General features: G+C 43.4%; 1 protein-coding gene across 1 annotated transcript in view; it reads left to right on the top strand.

Moving 5' to 3' along the window:
• The first annotated feature begins 55 nt into the window (after positions 1 to 55).
• CHCHD4 (coiled-coil-helix-coiled-coil-helix domain containing 4) overlaps positions 56 to 17,610 on the top strand; it is a 25,279-nt gene continuing 7,724 nt past the window's right edge. The window contains exons 1-2 of the mRNA XM_061618423.1: positions 56 to 493; positions 12,390 to 12,488. Coding sequence (XP_061474407.1) covers positions 388 to 493; positions 12,390 to 12,488 — 205 coding nt within the window. The 5' untranslated portion in view covers positions 56 to 387. The remainder of the gene's footprint in view (positions 494 to 12,389; positions 12,489 to 17,610) is intronic.

The following is a 17,610-nucleotide window of genomic DNA, read 5'->3' as shown; positions in this document are numbered from 1 at the left end:
ATTATTGACCTTTCAGACGTCCCGCCAAAGAGGCGGTGGTGGAAGAATTACCATAGGTCTCAAAGCATGTTGGGAAAACGGTGGGAGGAGAGGATTAGGCGCATAGTTTATTGGGATATGTAGTCCTTCAAAGAATAACAGACACTATGTAATGCTTCTCGTCCCCGCCCCGTTATTCTTTTGAGGTTCCGCTAATTAACTCAGGAGGAAATGGCCAGTTTTGTGTTGCGCGTGGACTTCCTTGCATGAGAACGGGAAAGAAACAAGTGTTCAGGCGGCTTCTGGCCTTCTCCTCGGGGTCCTTCTCGCGCAGCGGGGGTGAGAGGTCGTCGCGAGGGTGTTTGGAAGAAGAAGGGGAAAGCGTGCGGACCGCTGTGCCGCCGGCTAATGGTGGCAGGAACAACGGACGGATCGTTGGTTGGACCATTTGGAGTTGCGGAAGGAGCAACGCGCTCCCAGTTCCCTTCAGCCATGTCTTACTGCAGGCAAGAAGGTACTGGGCGCGCGTAGAAAGAGTGGGAGATGGTGATGGAGGAGCCTCCGCAGCCGGTCCAGAGCTTCGCATTAGCAGCGAGAGCGGAGGCTCCCGCGCTGTGGTTGTGCTTTGGCAGAGGTTGAGCGATGGGGCTCTGCTTGCAACCCCAAGAGAAGGAGGACTGAAGCGAAGCTGGGAGTCCAAATATCTGACTGGAGGAAAACGGGAGGGTGGCGGTAGCAGGGCTACTTGAAGGGGTGTGTGACTACATATTAGAACACGTTAAAACCACTATTTCCACACGTTCAAAACGTTTTATACTAAAACAGGAAAACCAGCCCAAATTAAAAGGTAACATAAAATAAATAATATATTTGACTATTACGGTTTTAGCTGCCCCCTTTCCTAAGGAGCTTACGGTAATGTATGTTGTGAGTTTTCTCTCCGTTCCCATTTTTATCCTGGAAACGACCCCTGTGAGCCGGGCTTAGCTAAGAGAGAGTGACCCTCCCAAGGTCACTCAGTGAAAAGTCATGCGGCTGAACTGGATTTTGAACTCTGCTCTTCCTGGTCATGTATTTTTTTAAAAGGTTGTTTCTCATCTGAAGTGTAGTCAATTGATTAGGGAGTTGGAAATGTGGTTTATCTTAACACCTGCCCTTTCCAAGGGCTTTGGATAGGTTACAAGGTTGGTCAGTTACAACTTCCCAGTAAAATTGGTTGAAAGCTACTTTTTAAACATATGACACTGCCTTTGTTCAGACTGTTAATTCACCAAAGCCTAGTACTATTTACTCCAACATCTTTTTAGGACAGGGGTGGGGAACCTGTGACCTTCATAAGAGTCCTGCTGGATCAGGCAAAAGGCCCATCTAGTCCACCATCATGTGGTCATAGTGGCAAACCTATGGAAGACATACAAGCCAAACCCTAGTGTGGTAGCACTTTCCTCAGATTTTGGTTCCCAGCAACTGGTATTCAGAAGTGTACTGTCTCAGACAGTGGAGGTAGACTAGAATAGCCATTGTCACTGGTAGTCACTCACAGCACAGGGGAACTCCATATATTGTTGTACTGCAACTCATTGGCTCCAATCAGCATAGTCAATGGTCAGGGATGATAAAGGTTGTAGTCCAGCAACATCTGGAGGGTGCCACACATTAGGCATAACTTCTGGGGGGACTCAAACAGAGGGCTTTCCCAAACTTACATTCTTTTTAAAGTGAAGGTTTTGAGGCTTGAATCTGGGGACTTCCTATATGCAAAGCATGTGCACCAATGCTGAGCTAAGGCCCCTCCCAGTGAACTCTTTTGGCCTACCTTTTGACTATACAATTCCAACTTGAATAAGAATTTATTGCAACACTTGCAAAAGACATCTCAATTTGAGAGGAATGGAAAGCTTGACAAGCTACTTGGACTGTAACTCTCCTCAACAAAAACACAAGTGAAAACAATTTCTGATGCCCTTAAGTCAAGAATTGCCACTGAACCTACTACTATTCTGGAAAAAGGGCTCATGGAGGGTTATACTGGACTTCTGTCACATTTTTTTTTTTACAATCCTGTAAAGTAGGTTAGGCTGCAGGCCCCTTCATTCATGGCATGACACCAATATCTAGTGTGCATTAGGCAGCCCCAATCAATTCTGGCTCCTTGACACATGCTTATATTTGTGAGTAAGAAATTTGGCTGCTATGTCCAAAGCTATTTTTTTATGCTAACATATAATGTTTGATGTTGGCAGTAGGGTACTGCTGCTTTTACCAATAATTCTCAAATTGAGGCTTGCTCAGTCCTACTCTCGGTCACTGTCTTTCTAGTTTTCCCTTATATTTCGCACAGAATAGAGTGAATGAAATTATGACACTGTCTGGAATTGCTGTAATGTTATGTAATGATAAAATGGTAACACCTGCTAGAAGCATAAACTATAATGTGTACTTTAATAGGATACTGTTGAGAGCAAAGTCTGTAACAACAAGGTATGAAAACATTTGGGTCTAACTATGGTAGTAATAAAAATGGTACTGATTTTTATAAAGCAGTTTTAAATGAAAGTAATTAGTTGTAATTTAAGGTTAAGCTAAAGCCACTTAAAGGTTCTCTGAAGATTTCTAATTATATTTATAGGATGTTTGAGCAAGGACTTTGCAGAGTAGTATTGCTTTTTAAGCTAAATATGATTCTGATTTTTACCTTGCTGTGTAGCTCTTTTGTCCATGAATGCACATGTTTTCATGCAAAGCCAACAGTCTCGTAGTCCTTAAAACTAACAAATTCATTTTGGCGTAAGCTTTCATGAATTAAAGGGTGTAGTCCTGCAGAAACATATACCACAATTGTATCTGTTGGTGTTTAAGGTACCACAAAACTCTCTTCATTTTTCAGCAGACTTTGGAACTATGTTGACAAGATTGGTTGCCCTGGGCTAACAATGTCTGAATTTCCTTCAGTCTTGAACTTGCTTCTCTTTATAAGGGCTGAATCATTTAGCTGAAGTTAATTGAAAGCCAAGAACAGACAATATTGTAATGCTTTTGATTTACCTCATTCAGTAAGAGCATATGGAAACAATAACAATTTGTGAACACCATGTACCAAATATAACAATGTCATAGGTGTCTTGAATACTATTGGGAGTAAATTTAAACCAAAATATGTTTAGAAAAAATTTCCCACAAGAAAAAGAAAACAAAAATATTGCACACTTTAATATTGCATCTCACTTTTTAATTTTACATGTTGAATGTAATTTCTGATTTGTCCTTTTAAAAAATATGCTTGATCTTTTGATGATCCCTGTCTCCTCATCTCCATTGGCATCAGCCTAGCTGAGTCCTGTATAAACTTGTTTAAAATTAAAGTTTGGGAATGGTTGAATGGGGTGCACCCCTTACTATATGGCTGGAATTCGGTTTTGATTGTGTATCTAAATTTCTACACACATCCCTGATTCTCCCAAATATTATTTGTAAGCCTGCTAACAATAGGAAGATACAGCCAGCAGTTCCCTAAATTTATGCTATAAATATCAGCTTGTCGCAGATAACTCATAACACTAGAACTTGTGGACATCCAATGAAGCTGAATGTTGGAAGATTCAGGACAGACAAAAGAAAGTCTTCTTCACACAGTATATGGTTAAACTATGGAATTTGCTCCCACATGAGGCAGTGATGGCCACCAACTTGGATGGCTTTGAAAGAGGATTCATGGAGGAAAAAGCTATCAGTGATACTAGCCATGATGGTTATGCTCTGCCTCCATAGGCAGTAGCACTATGCTTCCCAGTACCAGTTGATGGAAACCACAGGAGGGGAAAGTGTTCTTTGCACTCAGGTCCTCCTGCTTGCGGGTTTCCCATGGGCAACTGGTTGGCCACTCTGAGAACAGGATTCTGGACTAGATGGGCCATTGGCCTGATCCAGCAGGCTCTTCTTATGTTCTTAGACAGAGTTCACCATGTATGCCACTATGAGCCCCTGGCCACATAAGTTTGGCTACATAAGGATTCATTCTCGGAATGAGTTCACTACTAGTATTTGGGATTAAGAACAAAAGCAGCATATAATACAGACAAAATATTAACGTCTGTACAAGCCTGTAATTGATGAGAAGAAATGTTTTGCATTAATCTCTTTCAGAAATTCCCTTTCTGAGTGATCTCACTTAACAGGGTGAATCTTGTTGGGTTAGGCAGCACTTCTAGGGAACCTTTCCTTAGAAATACCAAAGTATGATTTCATTGTTTTGGGGGTTGACAGTGGGGGGGTGTTGTGATGTTCCTATATATTAGTGTATATATGGTAAGTGCTGGTTGTTTAGAGTATACATGGTAAGTAGTGAAAGAGGAGGGGGAGTGAATGGGCAATAGAATGCTTGATGATTGGCTGAATGTTTAAAATGGCTGACAGTATAAATGAAAGGATGACAGGTAAATCTGGGTGAAATGTGAGGTGGTGAATTGTGGAATCTGGGGGGGGGGAGAAGAGAAAGAGTGGATTGCTTGGTGGGGTTTGAGAGAGTTGTTTGCCAGGAGAGAGTGAAGAAGGAGGGGGGTGGAGTTCAGATTAGTATTGAGTAAAACCATATGCTTATGTGCCTTAAGAAGAAATCTTGTTAATCTTGTTAGCTTTGTTATCTTTAATAAATACTTAATTTGGTTTACCAAAGGCCTGATCCTTGGCTGGAGTTTCACAGACCAGAAGGGAGGGTAAGGTAATGACCAAGGGTGAAGGGGAACTGTAACAAATGGTGGCAGCGGTGAAGAGAATAACAATACCAGTATTCAGAGTCTCTGGGAATACTAGTATTGGGACATTACTGGTGGTTTCCTAGCAGGGGGATCTGTTGAGATCTGTGCTAGAGCGGATAGGTAAACCATAAGAGAGTGCGGTCCGGACTGGTGGAGTCCCTGGTGGTGCCTAGAGACAGGCAGTAACCACGAGCAGGTAGGAACCTGACAGGGAGAGCCAGGGAAGGACGCATCACACGTGGTGGCAGTAGCGGTGGGATACGAACAACAGAGAATCCAGATATGAATACTAGAGAATCCAGAACAGTGTTGTGGCAAACAGAAATAACAAAACAAGATTTCTTGTGAGAGTGACTGGCAAAGAGTGTGTGGCAAAGAGTGAGTGAACTCAAACACCATGGCTGAATACATAAAAATGAAAAGAGAGGAGCTGGTGGAGAAGTGCATAACATTCAATTTACCTCACGAGGGTAAAGGGGTAGATGAATTGAGGGTAGCACTTATAGGATTTGCTACCGCCCAGCAAAAACAACCTGTCAGGGAAGAGACCCCAGAAGGATATTTAAGCAATCCCGCTTATATAGAGTACTTGAGAGAGAAGTTAAGATGGGAGGCTGAGGAAAAAGACAAGCAGAGGGAGTTGGAAGCTGAGAGATTGAAGATGGAAGCTGAGAGATTGAGGATGGAAGGTGCAGAGAAGGAAAAACAGAGGGAGTTGGAAATTGAGAGAATGAGATTGGGGTTTGAGGAGAGGGAGAAGCAACGAGCATTGGATGCTGAATTACAAGTAGAAAAGTTAAAATTTGATAGAGAGAAATTTCACTCTGAGGAGACAAGGAAAGACAGAGATGGAGCAAAAATAAAAATTACTCCAAAGGACTTTGCTGTCTATGAGCCTGGTCAAGATCCTCAAATTTACCTCAGCACCTTTGAAAAAGCAGCTCAGTTGTGGGAGCTACCTGAAGATAAATACATGCAGTATTTATCAAACCTGATTAAAGGGGAATTGGCTGAGGTATACCAATATTTCCCCTCAGACAGGCCCGTCACCTATGCTGAATTCAAAGAAGCAGTGTTTAAAAGATTCAGACTGGGGCCTGATTATTTTAGAAAGCTTTTCAGAAACTGCCAGATACAGACAGGGAGGTCTTTTGTGGAACTGGGAGCAAAGTTGATGGATATATTTGGAAAGTGGATGAGTAGTGCCAAAGCTCAGTCAGTGGAAGAGGTGAAAAGCCTCATGATACTGGATCAATTATACCATCAGTTACCACCAGAAATAAGGCTCCTGGTCAAAGACCGTTCCCCTACATCTGTGCAGGAGGCCGCAGAGATGGCGGATCACTTCGCCTCCAATAGAACTGGCTGGGTGGGGAAAACATCAAGAGAGTTTAAACCCAGACCATATAGTGCTGGCAGAAGGGATGTGGTACCACAGCGAGTGAGTCCTCCATTAAAATATGAAGGGCACAGGACACCCCAGAGTGGATCTGTGTACCCTAAAAGTGAGGAGAAATTATGCTACAAATGTGGTAGACCGGGACACCTACGTTTTCAATGTGAGGTTGCCAACCCCATTAGTAATACTGCTCAGACAAGGGCAGTGAAAACAGAGCCCAAGGCTTTAGAAGCAGCGAAAAAGGTTCAGTTTTGCCAGATAAACTGGACAGAAGTAACAGACCTGGATTCAAGTCTGAGAGAGGAAGTGAGTGTACAAGGGGCAACTTATTGGGCATTGCTTGACACTGGTGCCGCTCAGACATTACTGAGGCCAGATTTAATAAAATCTGAAGAAATATTACCTCAGGAAACAGTGACTATCCAAGGAGTGAGGGGTCAACCAGAGAGTTTGCCTGTGGCCCTAGTGAAAATGGAATGGAGAGGCCGAAAGGGCCAATATAAAGTTGGTATTAATGCCCAGCAACAAGAACCAGTAATACTGGGAAGAGATGTTATGGGGGCACAGGGGAAAATATATGTAGTGACCAGACAGCAAATTGGCAGAGAAAAAGAAGCCATATTAAGGGGGGCTGAAACAAACAGGGTGGAATCTGTTAACCAGCCTCAGGTCACCATAGCAACCACTAGCAGGCCTGCTGAAGAAGACAAACTGTATCAAGTGGTCTCTGGGGAAGAAGCAGATCAATTCAGGGAAGAGCTGCATAAAGATATAAGTCTGAAGCAGATAAAGGAACAAGCGCTGACCCAACAGATTCCTTTCACTGACAAACTGAGGAATCAAGTTGTGTGTGAGAATGGGATTTTATATAGACTGTGGATGCCTGCTGAGAGAAAGGATGAATGTGAACCAGTGAAGCAATTGATAGTACCTAGCAAATACAGAACCAGATTGCTAGAGGTAGCCCACGATGTCCCATGTGCAGGACATCTGGGAATAAAAAAGACCAAGAGGAGATTGGCTGCACATTATTATTGGCCAAATATCTCCAAGGATGTAAAACAACATTGTCTATCTTGTGGAATATGCCAAAAGGTGGGAAAGAGTGGAGTAAAGACCAAGGCACCCTTAAAGCCCCTTCCTATAATTGGACAACCCTTTTATAGAGTGGGAATAGATTTGGTGGGCCCTTTCTCCAAACCCACAAGGCATGGCAAGAAATATCTAGTGGTGGTGGTGGATTTTGCCACCAGGTACCCAGACGCAGAAGCACTGAGATCTGTAGAAGCCCCTGTAGTGGCAGAGGCTTTATTAAAAATCTTTATGAGGCTGGGTTTCCCTCATGAAGTGCTGACAGATCAAGGCAGTGTATTCATGGGAGAAGTGATGCAATGTATGTGGAAATGTTGTGGTCTAAAACATCTAAAGACCACTACTTACCATCCCGCCACTAATGGGCTAACTGAGAGATTCAATGGAGTTTTGAAGGGCATGATCAGAAGCTATGTTCAAGATCACCCACAAGACTGGGATGAACGGTTGGGATGCTTCTTATTTGCATACAGAGAAGTCCCTCAGGAGTCAACAGGCTTCTCACCCTTTGAACTCATGTTCACTAGAAAAGTGAGGGGACCTTTGGAACTGCTAAAAAATTCATGGGAAGGAACTCTGGGAGAGTACAAAACTTCTGTAGTAGATTTTGTATTCGAATTCCGCAATAAATTAACATCAATGATGGAAGTAGTGAAAGAGAATTTGAGTCATGCACAGGAGAAGCAAAGTTACTGGTATGACAGAACAGCCAGAGAACGTGTGTATGATGTGGGAGATATGGTTATGGCGTTCATACCCAGGAAACATGACAAATTACAGGCTAACTGGGAAGGACCATATACCATCAGAGAAAGGCTTGACACAGTGACGTATGTAATTACCACAGACCAATTAAACAAAAGCAAAGTGGTTCATGTAAATATGTTGAAGCCTTACCATACCAGGGATGCACAGGTGTTGCAAGTTACCTTATTCCCTGAGTGAAGTGGGCCTGAACTTCCAGATTTGGTACAGGAAAGCAAAGACAAAGGAGGGGTAGATCAAGTGGAATGGTCAGAGGAGGTGAAGGAGGAAGTAAAAGAGGAGATTCTGAGAGTTTTGAAAACCTATAGGAATCTCTTTAGCAACAAACCTGGCCGAACCAGTATAGTTATACATTCCATTGATACTGGAGATCATGCCCCAATCAGATCTGTTCCATACCGTGTGAATGGGAAAGTTTTGAATGAGATCAAAAAGGAGGTGGAAGAGATGCTGGAATTAGGAGTGATCAGGGAATCCATCAGTCCCTGGGCCTCAAGTATTGTCCTGGTTCCGAAAAAAGATGGAACGACAAGGTTTTGCATTGATTATCGGCTAATCAATAAAATTACTGTCCCAGATGCGTATCCTATGCCTAGGGTAGACGCTATGTTAGAGTTATTGGGGGCAGCAACCATTATCTCTACACTAGATCTCTGTAAAGGATTTTGGCAAATGGAACTAGACGAGCAATCCAGATTCAAAACTGCCTTCAGTACACCAGATGGGTTATATGAGTTTGTGACCTTACCCATGGGACTAAGGAACTCACCAAGTTCATTTTCAGAGGCTAATCAATACTGTGTTGCGAGGCATGTCAGATTTTGCAGTGGCCTATATCGATGACATGGCCATTTTTAGCGAGTCGGTGCCTGAGCATGTCCAACACCTGACAACAGTATTGGAGGCCTTAAGAAAAGCAGGCCTCACAATAAAAGCTAAGAAATACCAGTTTGGACTAAAGGAAGTAATCTATTTAGGACATAAGGTGGGGAGTGGGAAAATCACCCCCTTATGGAGCAAGGTGGAGGCAATACAAGCGTGGCCGATCCCCTTAACCAAAAAACAAGTAAGGGCATTTCTGGGTGTGGCTGGATTTTATAGGAAGTTTGTGAGAAATTTTGGGGAAATAGCAACCCCCTTGCATGAATTAACAAAGAAGAAGTGTTCTGAGCGTGTGGTATGGACGGATGAATGTCAGAAGGCTTTTGATCTACTGAAGCAAGCCTTGTGCCAAGGACCCATATTAATAGCACCAGACTATGAGAAACCATTCATCGTGGCTACAGATGCGTCGGACCTCGCGCTGGGAGTCGTCTTGCTGCAGGAGAGAGAAGGCACCAGACATCCAGTGGCGTACCTGAGTTGCAAGCTGACGCCGAGGGAGAAAAACTATTCGTCGGTCCAGAAGGAGTGCCTAGCGGTCGTGTGGGGACTGAACAAGTTGCGCCCATACGTGTGGGGACGAAGATTCACAGTGACTACGGATCATCGGGCCTTGTTATGGTTGCAGACTATGAAAAACCATAACACTATGCTGCAGAGGTGGTCCTGGGCCCTACAGGACTATCAAGTGGACTTCCAGTTCATCAAAGGCAAGGACAATGTACTGGCCGATGGACTTTCCAGGCAAGTGGCTGGGACTGCAGTGACGTGACCAGACAGAGGAACAAAGAAAGACATTTTCCCCATAGAGACTTTTATTTGTTAATGCGACGTATAAATCCTGGAACAGGAATAATACTCTGCCGTTGTTTAAGGGGGGGGAAATGTGATGTTCCTATATATTAGTGTATATATGGTAAGTGCTGGTTGTTTAGAGTATACATGGTAAGTAGTGAAAGAGGAGGGGGAGTGAATGGGCAATAGAATGCTTGATGATTGGCTGAATGTTTAAAATGGCTGACAGTATAAATGAAAGGATGACAGGTAAATCTGGGTGAAATGTGAGGTGGTGAATTGTGGAATCTGGGGGGGAGAAGAGAAAGAGTGGATTGCTTGGTGGGGTTTGAGAGAGTTGTTTGCCAGGAGAGAGTGAAGAAGGAGGGGGGTGGAGTTCAGATTAGTATTGAGTAAAACCATATGCTTATGTGCCTTAAGAAGAAATCTTGTTAATCTTGTTAGCTTTGTTATCTTTAATAAATACTTAATTTGGTTTACCAAAGGCCTGATCCTTGGCTGGGGTTTCACAGACCAGAAGGGAGGGTAAGGTAATGACCAAGGGTGAAGGGGAACTGTAACAAATGGTGGCAGTGGTGAAGAGAATAACAATACCAGTATTCAGAGTCTCTGGGAATACTAGTATTGGGACGTTACTGGTGGTTTCCTAGCAGGGGGATCTGTTGAGATCTGTGCTAGAGCGGATAGGTAAACCATAAGAGAGTGCGGTCCGGACTGGTGGAGTCCCTGGTGGTGCCTAGAGACAGGCAGTAACCATGAGCAGGTAGGAACCTGACAGAGCCAGGGAAAGACGCATCACAGGTGTTCTGGGAAAATTTCAGCTGTAGGGTCATCCCAGGATAGCTTTTTCATGTAACCATACATGGCTTGGTCCAATACTACACTTCAAAATCAAAGCAAATTGATTCACAAAGGAAGTTGAATTACCCTGCTGCCAACACAGTTACCCTGCTTGCTGCTCTGGGCTCCTGCCAGGAGGAAGGGTGGGATATAAATAAAATAAATAAATAAACACAAGCTCATGACTGTTTGTCCTGTCTTTGTTGACTAATGAGATTCATTGATCTCTGACCCCTTCATACTACTTGTTAAAGTGTTTGTAGACAGTATTATTTATTTATTTATTTATTTTGTTTGTTTGTTTGTTTGTTTGTTTGTTCAATTTATATACCGCCCACAGCCTGAAGGCTCTCAGGGCGGTGTACAGCATAGGATAAAATACAATAACATCACAAGAACAATAGAACATAAATATAAACAATAAATAACCTCATATACATTAAAAGCTTAAAAGGTAGATTAAAATGCCTGGGAGAATAAAAAGGTTTTCACCTGGCACCGAAAAGATAGAAGTGTAGGCGCCAGGCGGACCTCATCGGGGAGACTGTTCCATAATTCGAGGGCAGCCACTGAAAAGGCCCTAGATCTTGTTACGACCCTCCGAGCCTCTCTGTGATTCGGAACTCGGAGGAGGGCCTTAGATGTTGAACGTAGTGAGCAGGTAGGTTCGTATCGGGAGAGGCGTTCCGCCAGGTACTGTGGTCCCGCACCGTGTAAGGCTTTATAAGTCAAAACTAGCACTTTGAATCTAGCCCGGAAACAAATAGGCAGCCAGTGCAAACGCGCCAGAACAGGTGTAATATGCGCGGACCGCCTGGTCTTCGTCAGCAGTCTGGCTGCAGCGTTTTGCACTAACTGAAGTTTCCGGACTGTCTTCAAAGGCAGCCCCACGTAGAGCGCATTGCAGTAATCCAGTCTAGAGGTTACCAGAGCGTGCACAACTGAGGCGAGGTCGTCGCTTTCCAGATAGGGACGTAGCTGGGCTACCAACCGAAGGTGGTAGAACGCATTCCGTGCCACCGAGGCCACCTGCGCCTCGAGAGACAGGAATGGATCGAAAAGAACCCCCAAGCTACGAACCTGTTCCTTCAGGGGGAGTGTAACCCCATCTAGAACAGGTTGAACATCCACCATCTGGTCAGAGAAGGCACTCATCAACAGTGTCTCGGTCTTGTCAGGATTGAGCCTCAGTTTATTAGCTCTCATCCAGTCCATTATCGCGGCCAGGCAGCGGTTCAGCACATCAACAGCCTCACCTGAAGAAGATGAAAAGGAGAAATAGAGTTGCGTGTCATCAGCATACTGGTGACAGCGCACTCCAAAACTCCTGATGACCGCACCCAGCGGCTTCATGTAGATGTTAAAAAGCATAGGGGACAAGACCGATCCCTGTGGGACTCCACAATGGAGAGTCCAGGGTATCGATGCATGCTCCCCAAGCCCTACCCTCTGGAGACGATCCACCAAGTAGGAGTGGAGCCACCACCAAGCAGTACCTCCAACTCCCAACTCTGTGAGCCTCTCCAAACTGCCCTTTAGAATTAACACAGCCTTCTCTCAAATTTTCCGTGCAAGTCTTGATCAAAAGTTTGGAATATATAACGGGTTAAATCCAGAAAATCTAAGGGTGTCTCTGGATCCAGCCCAATGTTTATCCTTAATTTCTGAATGTCCTCCAGTTCCCTATAACCGAATGTAATGCCCAGACCCATACGCATAGCTGTCACTGAACCCTCTCCAGGGCCAACTGGAAGAGAATAATAAGCTTCTAGTAGGAATGCATCTTTATTTAGAATTATTCAAAGATTTGTGTTGGACAACTGCTTTGGACAGACTGTTTTGTCTGAGCCTAATGCTCTTCATGTGTATGTTGTTTTTTCCAGGAAAGGACAAAATTATATTTGTGACCAAAGAGGACCATGAGACACCAAGCAATGCTGAGCTGGTAGCAGATGACCCCAACGACCCTTATGAAGATCATGGTCAGTGGTATGGAAAAAAGCATAATGTCCAATAAGCATGACCCAGTCAAGTAGAACTGGAGAAAAACCTAGCTAATTTCTTAGTTGAATTTGGCATTTTTGTTACATATTGCTCTGGTCTAATCAAAGTTAATAAAGGCTGCAAAGTTAGCCACTTGGGCGATTTCTCTGTTTTGAAGGTTGGCCTAAGCCAGTTTTAGATCTCTCTTGCCTCTTGGCTGTACAATTTAATTCCTTGGATATATCTTTCTTCTAGAAATGCAGTTAAAAAAAATATGCAGAAGCAAGATGTACTCGCTTATGCCTCCGTTTGTTTACCACTGTGTTCCCAACAGTCAGTGACTTCTGGCTGCAACTTCCAGTGATGAGGCTGTTCAGTGGTAATGAATGCTTCCTTTGAAACATCGAATCCTGATTTGTATCAAGCCACAGCTTGCCTGCAAACCATTTTCCAGCTGTGGTTTTCCAAATCTGGTGTATGGAGAAAATATGGCTTGGTGCAAGGTTGGAAGTTTCCAGTCTTTTTATGTGAGGGAGGAGGGAGTACATGAACCCAAGGTTCATGCCTCATATGCCTTGACAGCCCCAGTGTGTCTAGCTAACTGCTCAATTAATTCTCCTGATGAAGAGTTTTAAGTTGTTGACCTGAGTACTTCTTTCATGTTTGGTAATTAAGATGTTGGAACTTGGATAGCTTTGCAGTTGTTTGGACATTATGCCATTCCACTCCCCCACTCCCCCCTAATCAGCTCTATATGCTGTGAGAATGGGAGCACGCCCAAGGCTTCTATGTTTCTGCTTTGCTTCCATCAGTCTGTGTAAAAGATGAACTGGAAGATCCTGCAGTCACCTTTATCCTTCAGTAACCAAGGAATATGCCAGTTTGAGCAAATCAATAGAGTCCAGTGTTTTGGTCAGACGTGTGCATATTGTCTCGTTCTTCTAAATTGCGCTCCTCGAAGAAAGGTTCAGTTATTAATTTGCTAATTTAGTGCAGGGAACGCCAGTGTGGTGCTTGTGAACTCACATGCTTCTACAGAGGCCTTTTCTGGCATTCACAGGTTCCCCTTCCCCGCCAAAGTTAGGCTTGAAAGAAGCATTTTGTTGTAGCCAGTATAATAGATTGTAGTGTGTATGGTGCCCCCAACAGTTTCTTTGCATTGCAAATGTGCCCATAGGCCCCCAACGCTTGGCTTTCCTAGTATAGTTAATTTGAACCATATCTTCATAACTACTGTTAATCTAATCCAAGTTCATTGGGCTGGTGTGATTTAAGCATGGCAGTTGCTTTTTCAAAGGTTGCATTTGTTTACAAGTGGTGCCTCTTAGGAGTGTTGATAGGATCAAGGAAGGAGTGAACAGTGGCCATCCTTTTGCTGTGGTCTTAGAATCATAGAATCATAGAGTTGGAAGGGGCCTTGTAGGCCATCGAGTCCAACCCCCTGCTCACAGCAGGAAATCCACAGCTAGAGCATCTCCTGCAGATAGCTGTCCAGCCTCTGCATGAAGACATCCAGCGAAGGGGATCCCACCACCTCCCTAGGCAGTTGGTTCCATTGCCGAACTGCCCTTACTGTCAAGAAGTTCCTTCTAATGTCCAATCTGAATCTACGCTCCTGCAACTTAAAACCATTAGACCTAGTCCTACCCTCTGGGGCAGCAGAGAACAAATCTGTACCCTCCTCTATGTGACAGCCCTTCAGGTACTTAAAGAGTGTAATCATGTCACCCCTCAGCCTTCTCTTCACCAGACTGAACATGCCAAGTTCCTTCAACCTTTCCTCATAAGACTTGTTCTCCATACCGGCTATCATCCTCGTCACCGTCTTCTGAACCCGCTCTAACTTGTCTATATCTTTCTTAAAATGAGGTGCCCAGAACTGAATGCAGTATTCCAGATGAGGCCTGACTAATGCAGAATATAGTGGGACTATTACTTCCCTCGACCTGGAAACTATAGCTCTGTTTATGCAGCCCAAAACCGCGTTTGCCTTTTTTGCCGCAGCATCACACTGCTGGGTCATGTTCAACTTGCGATCCACTACAATTCCAAGGTCCTTCTCATACGCACTACTGCTAAGCCGGGTATTTCCCATCCTGTACCCGTGCATTTTGTTTTTGTGGCCTAAATGCAGAATCTTGCATTTGTCTTTATTGAATTTCATTTTATTAATTTCAGCCCAATTTCCTAGTCTATCCAGGTCCCTTTGGATTTTATTCCTGTCTTCCATTGTGTTAGCTATCCCTCCCAGTTTCGTATCATCCGCAAACTTCATAAGGCTTCCCTCCACCCCGTCATCTAAGTCATTGGTAAAAATGTTGAAGAGTATTGGCCCTAGGACAGAGCCCTGTGGCACTCCACTCGAAACCTCCTTCCAGTCCGAAGCAGAGCCACCGACGACCACTCTTTGAGTACGGTTTTCCAACCAGTTGTGAATCCACCTGACAGTATTTCCATCTAGTCCGCATTTGACCAGTTTGCTAATCAAAAGGTCGTGGGGGACTTTGTCAAACGCTTTGCTGAAATCTAGATAGATGACATCTATAGCATTTCCACCATCTACTAAGCTAGTGACCCGATCAAAAAAAGAGATGAGATTAGTTTGACAGGATTTTTTCTTGACAAACCCATGCTGGCTCCTACTAATCACAGCATTGTCATCTAGTCTTGACTAGGTAGGGAGTCATTGCTGATGCACCTTGCAGTTGTGTGCTTTTCTGTTCTGCTGCTGATTAATACTGTCAATAGGGTGCCCTCTCTCTTTATATCCTTTCCTGATGACCTAAAATGTGTAGCTAAGTTGTATTTTATTGTATTGTTTGAGTTTTGTATTTGTCTTTTAACCTCTTTGAACTGTCTTGGGGGAGCTTTTTGCCCCAATGACAGCATAGAAATAAATTATAATCTGTTATCTAACATAGTTTGAGCTTTCTATCAGCTTAATTCTGAAGGAAAAATAAGGATGAGCATCACTATGTGAGCATTCTTTTCTCTTTTGTCTTAAAGGGTTTTTCTGACAGTATTTGAGAACTTTTAACTTAATATAACCTGAAGATGTAGCTTCATTATCACCTTTTTCTAATAGCACTACTACAGCCTTTGAGTTGTCTTAGTAGTCAGTTAGTAGGATTCCTTTATTGCACCCAAACGTGCACTATATCTTATGAAAAATGGCCTATTTAGAGGCTATAAATCTTTTCAGTCTCCCATCTCTCATATTTCCCATGTATCAAAAATCAAACATGTTTTACTAAGGGCTTATGCCAAAGATTGGCACAAATAAGGGCCATTGCACAAGCTTTGCACGTGTTGTTCAACCCAGTCAAAAGGATCTTGGAAAGTAGGGCTGAGAGAGATTTCTCTGCCTGAGATCTGGAAGAGCCACAGCCAGCTGGTGTTGAGCAGGTGTGGGAAATCTGTAGTCTCCAGAAGTTGAACTGCAGCTCCCCTGATCCCTGACCGTTGGCCATGCTGGCTGGGGCTGATAGGAGTTGTTGCTCCAGATGTTGGTGGACTCCATCTTCCCGACTCTTCATACCAGACTTCATGAGTACCTTGATTGAACCTCACCTCTCCTCTTCTGGTCTCTCAGTCAGCATTCTTGTTGGCCTGGAAGAAGAGAGAAATGGGCCGGACATTTTGTTCTGGGGGAAGGTCAAACAAAGCAGCTCATAAGAACAATAAACAAATCAATATATAAATACAAAAAACACTGTCATAAACATGTCAAACTCACTTCATCAATATAGTATTTTTTGTCCACATTAGCAAAGTAACATTTGTATTAACGTATCCCTAAACATATGAAATGCCGTTTGGACACCTTCAGCATCTTTGTAGTTGGGAGTCAGTCAAGGCCCTGCCCTCCCAGGCCAGGTGAAAATGGGCCAAACAAAAAGCAGGGTCCAGGTCTTGCAGGAATTGCAGCGAGATGGTCTCTGGCACCTTCAGCAGTAGTTCTATAGGATTGTATCCAACGAAGATATACACAGAGGCACATTGAAATGAATCGACCTGTAATTAATTTCAGTGGGTTTACTCTGAATAGGACTAACATTGGATACAACCCATTGTGTTTGCACTGCGTAACATTTAGTAGTGTAGATTGTTGAAAGTTGGGACCAAAATGGATTCTAATGATACAAAAATTGCCAGTTCCTGCTAAAAGCTACTGAAGGATTTGCACAGTAGCCAATAATAATTCAATGTGTTTAATGTGTACCCTTCCATGTTTTAACATTGTTCAGCCCTCCTGTAGTCCAGTTGTGTTTACGTTTGGCCATTTGATTTACTTTAAATGTATTCAGAAAACTGCATTTGACTTTACTCTCTAGGGGGCAGCATTCACACACAGAAACAGCTATATTTGCACTGTGCTGTTGGCTGTCTCCTAGTTGAACCCTATCTCTTAACATAAACCTTTGTGACATGGTTTTGTTTTTAAAAAGTGCATTCACTGCCTGGCCCACAGTGGAAGTCTGCAGTCCAACGCACTTGCCCATAGTAAACTTACCAATGTATCAAATACATATAATGTATCTTCTAAATTTCTATTCAATTTTAGCTGTCTTGGGGCTTCAGCAATATCATGAACAAATGAAAAACAAATGAAAAAATACTAAAAAAAAAACTCCACTAAAATAGAACAAAAGTAAGAGTGAAAGTGCAAACATATATATTTTCCTACATTATTGAGTAACTTCAACAAGTCCTCATAAGAACATAAGAAAAGCCTACTGGATCAGGCCAGTAGCCCATCTAGTCCAGCATCCTGTTCTCACAGTGGCCAACCAGATGCCCTCATGTATCTGGGATTATTTGCATGAGACGGGGGGCCAAGTTCCCAGGTCAGTTTTTTCAAACATCTCCTGTACTAGTCATATTTTTTTATATCAATGTTGCTAGATTAGAGAGTGTTCGGGGCAGAGCTTGGAAAAGTTACTTTTTTTGAACTACAACTCCCATCAGCCCCAGCCAGCATGGCCACTGGATTGGGCTGATGGGAGTTGTAGTTCAAAAAAGTAACTTTTCCAAGCTCTGGTTTGGGTGAGGGCAGCAAAGTCTGATGCAGACTAGCCACTAATTTGCAGTATTTGCACCATAAAGAAAGTTCAGTTGTTT

Source organism: Rhineura floridana, chromosome 3 (assembly GCF_030035675.1).
Source record: "Rhineura floridana isolate rRhiFlo1 chromosome 3, rRhiFlo1.hap2, whole genome shotgun sequence".
NCBI lineage: Eukaryota > Metazoa > Chordata > Lepidosauria > Squamata > Rhineuridae > Rhineura > Rhineura floridana.
The sequence above is the reverse complement of the archived record's forward strand: the minus strand, read 5'-3'. Positions and strand labels throughout refer to the sequence as shown.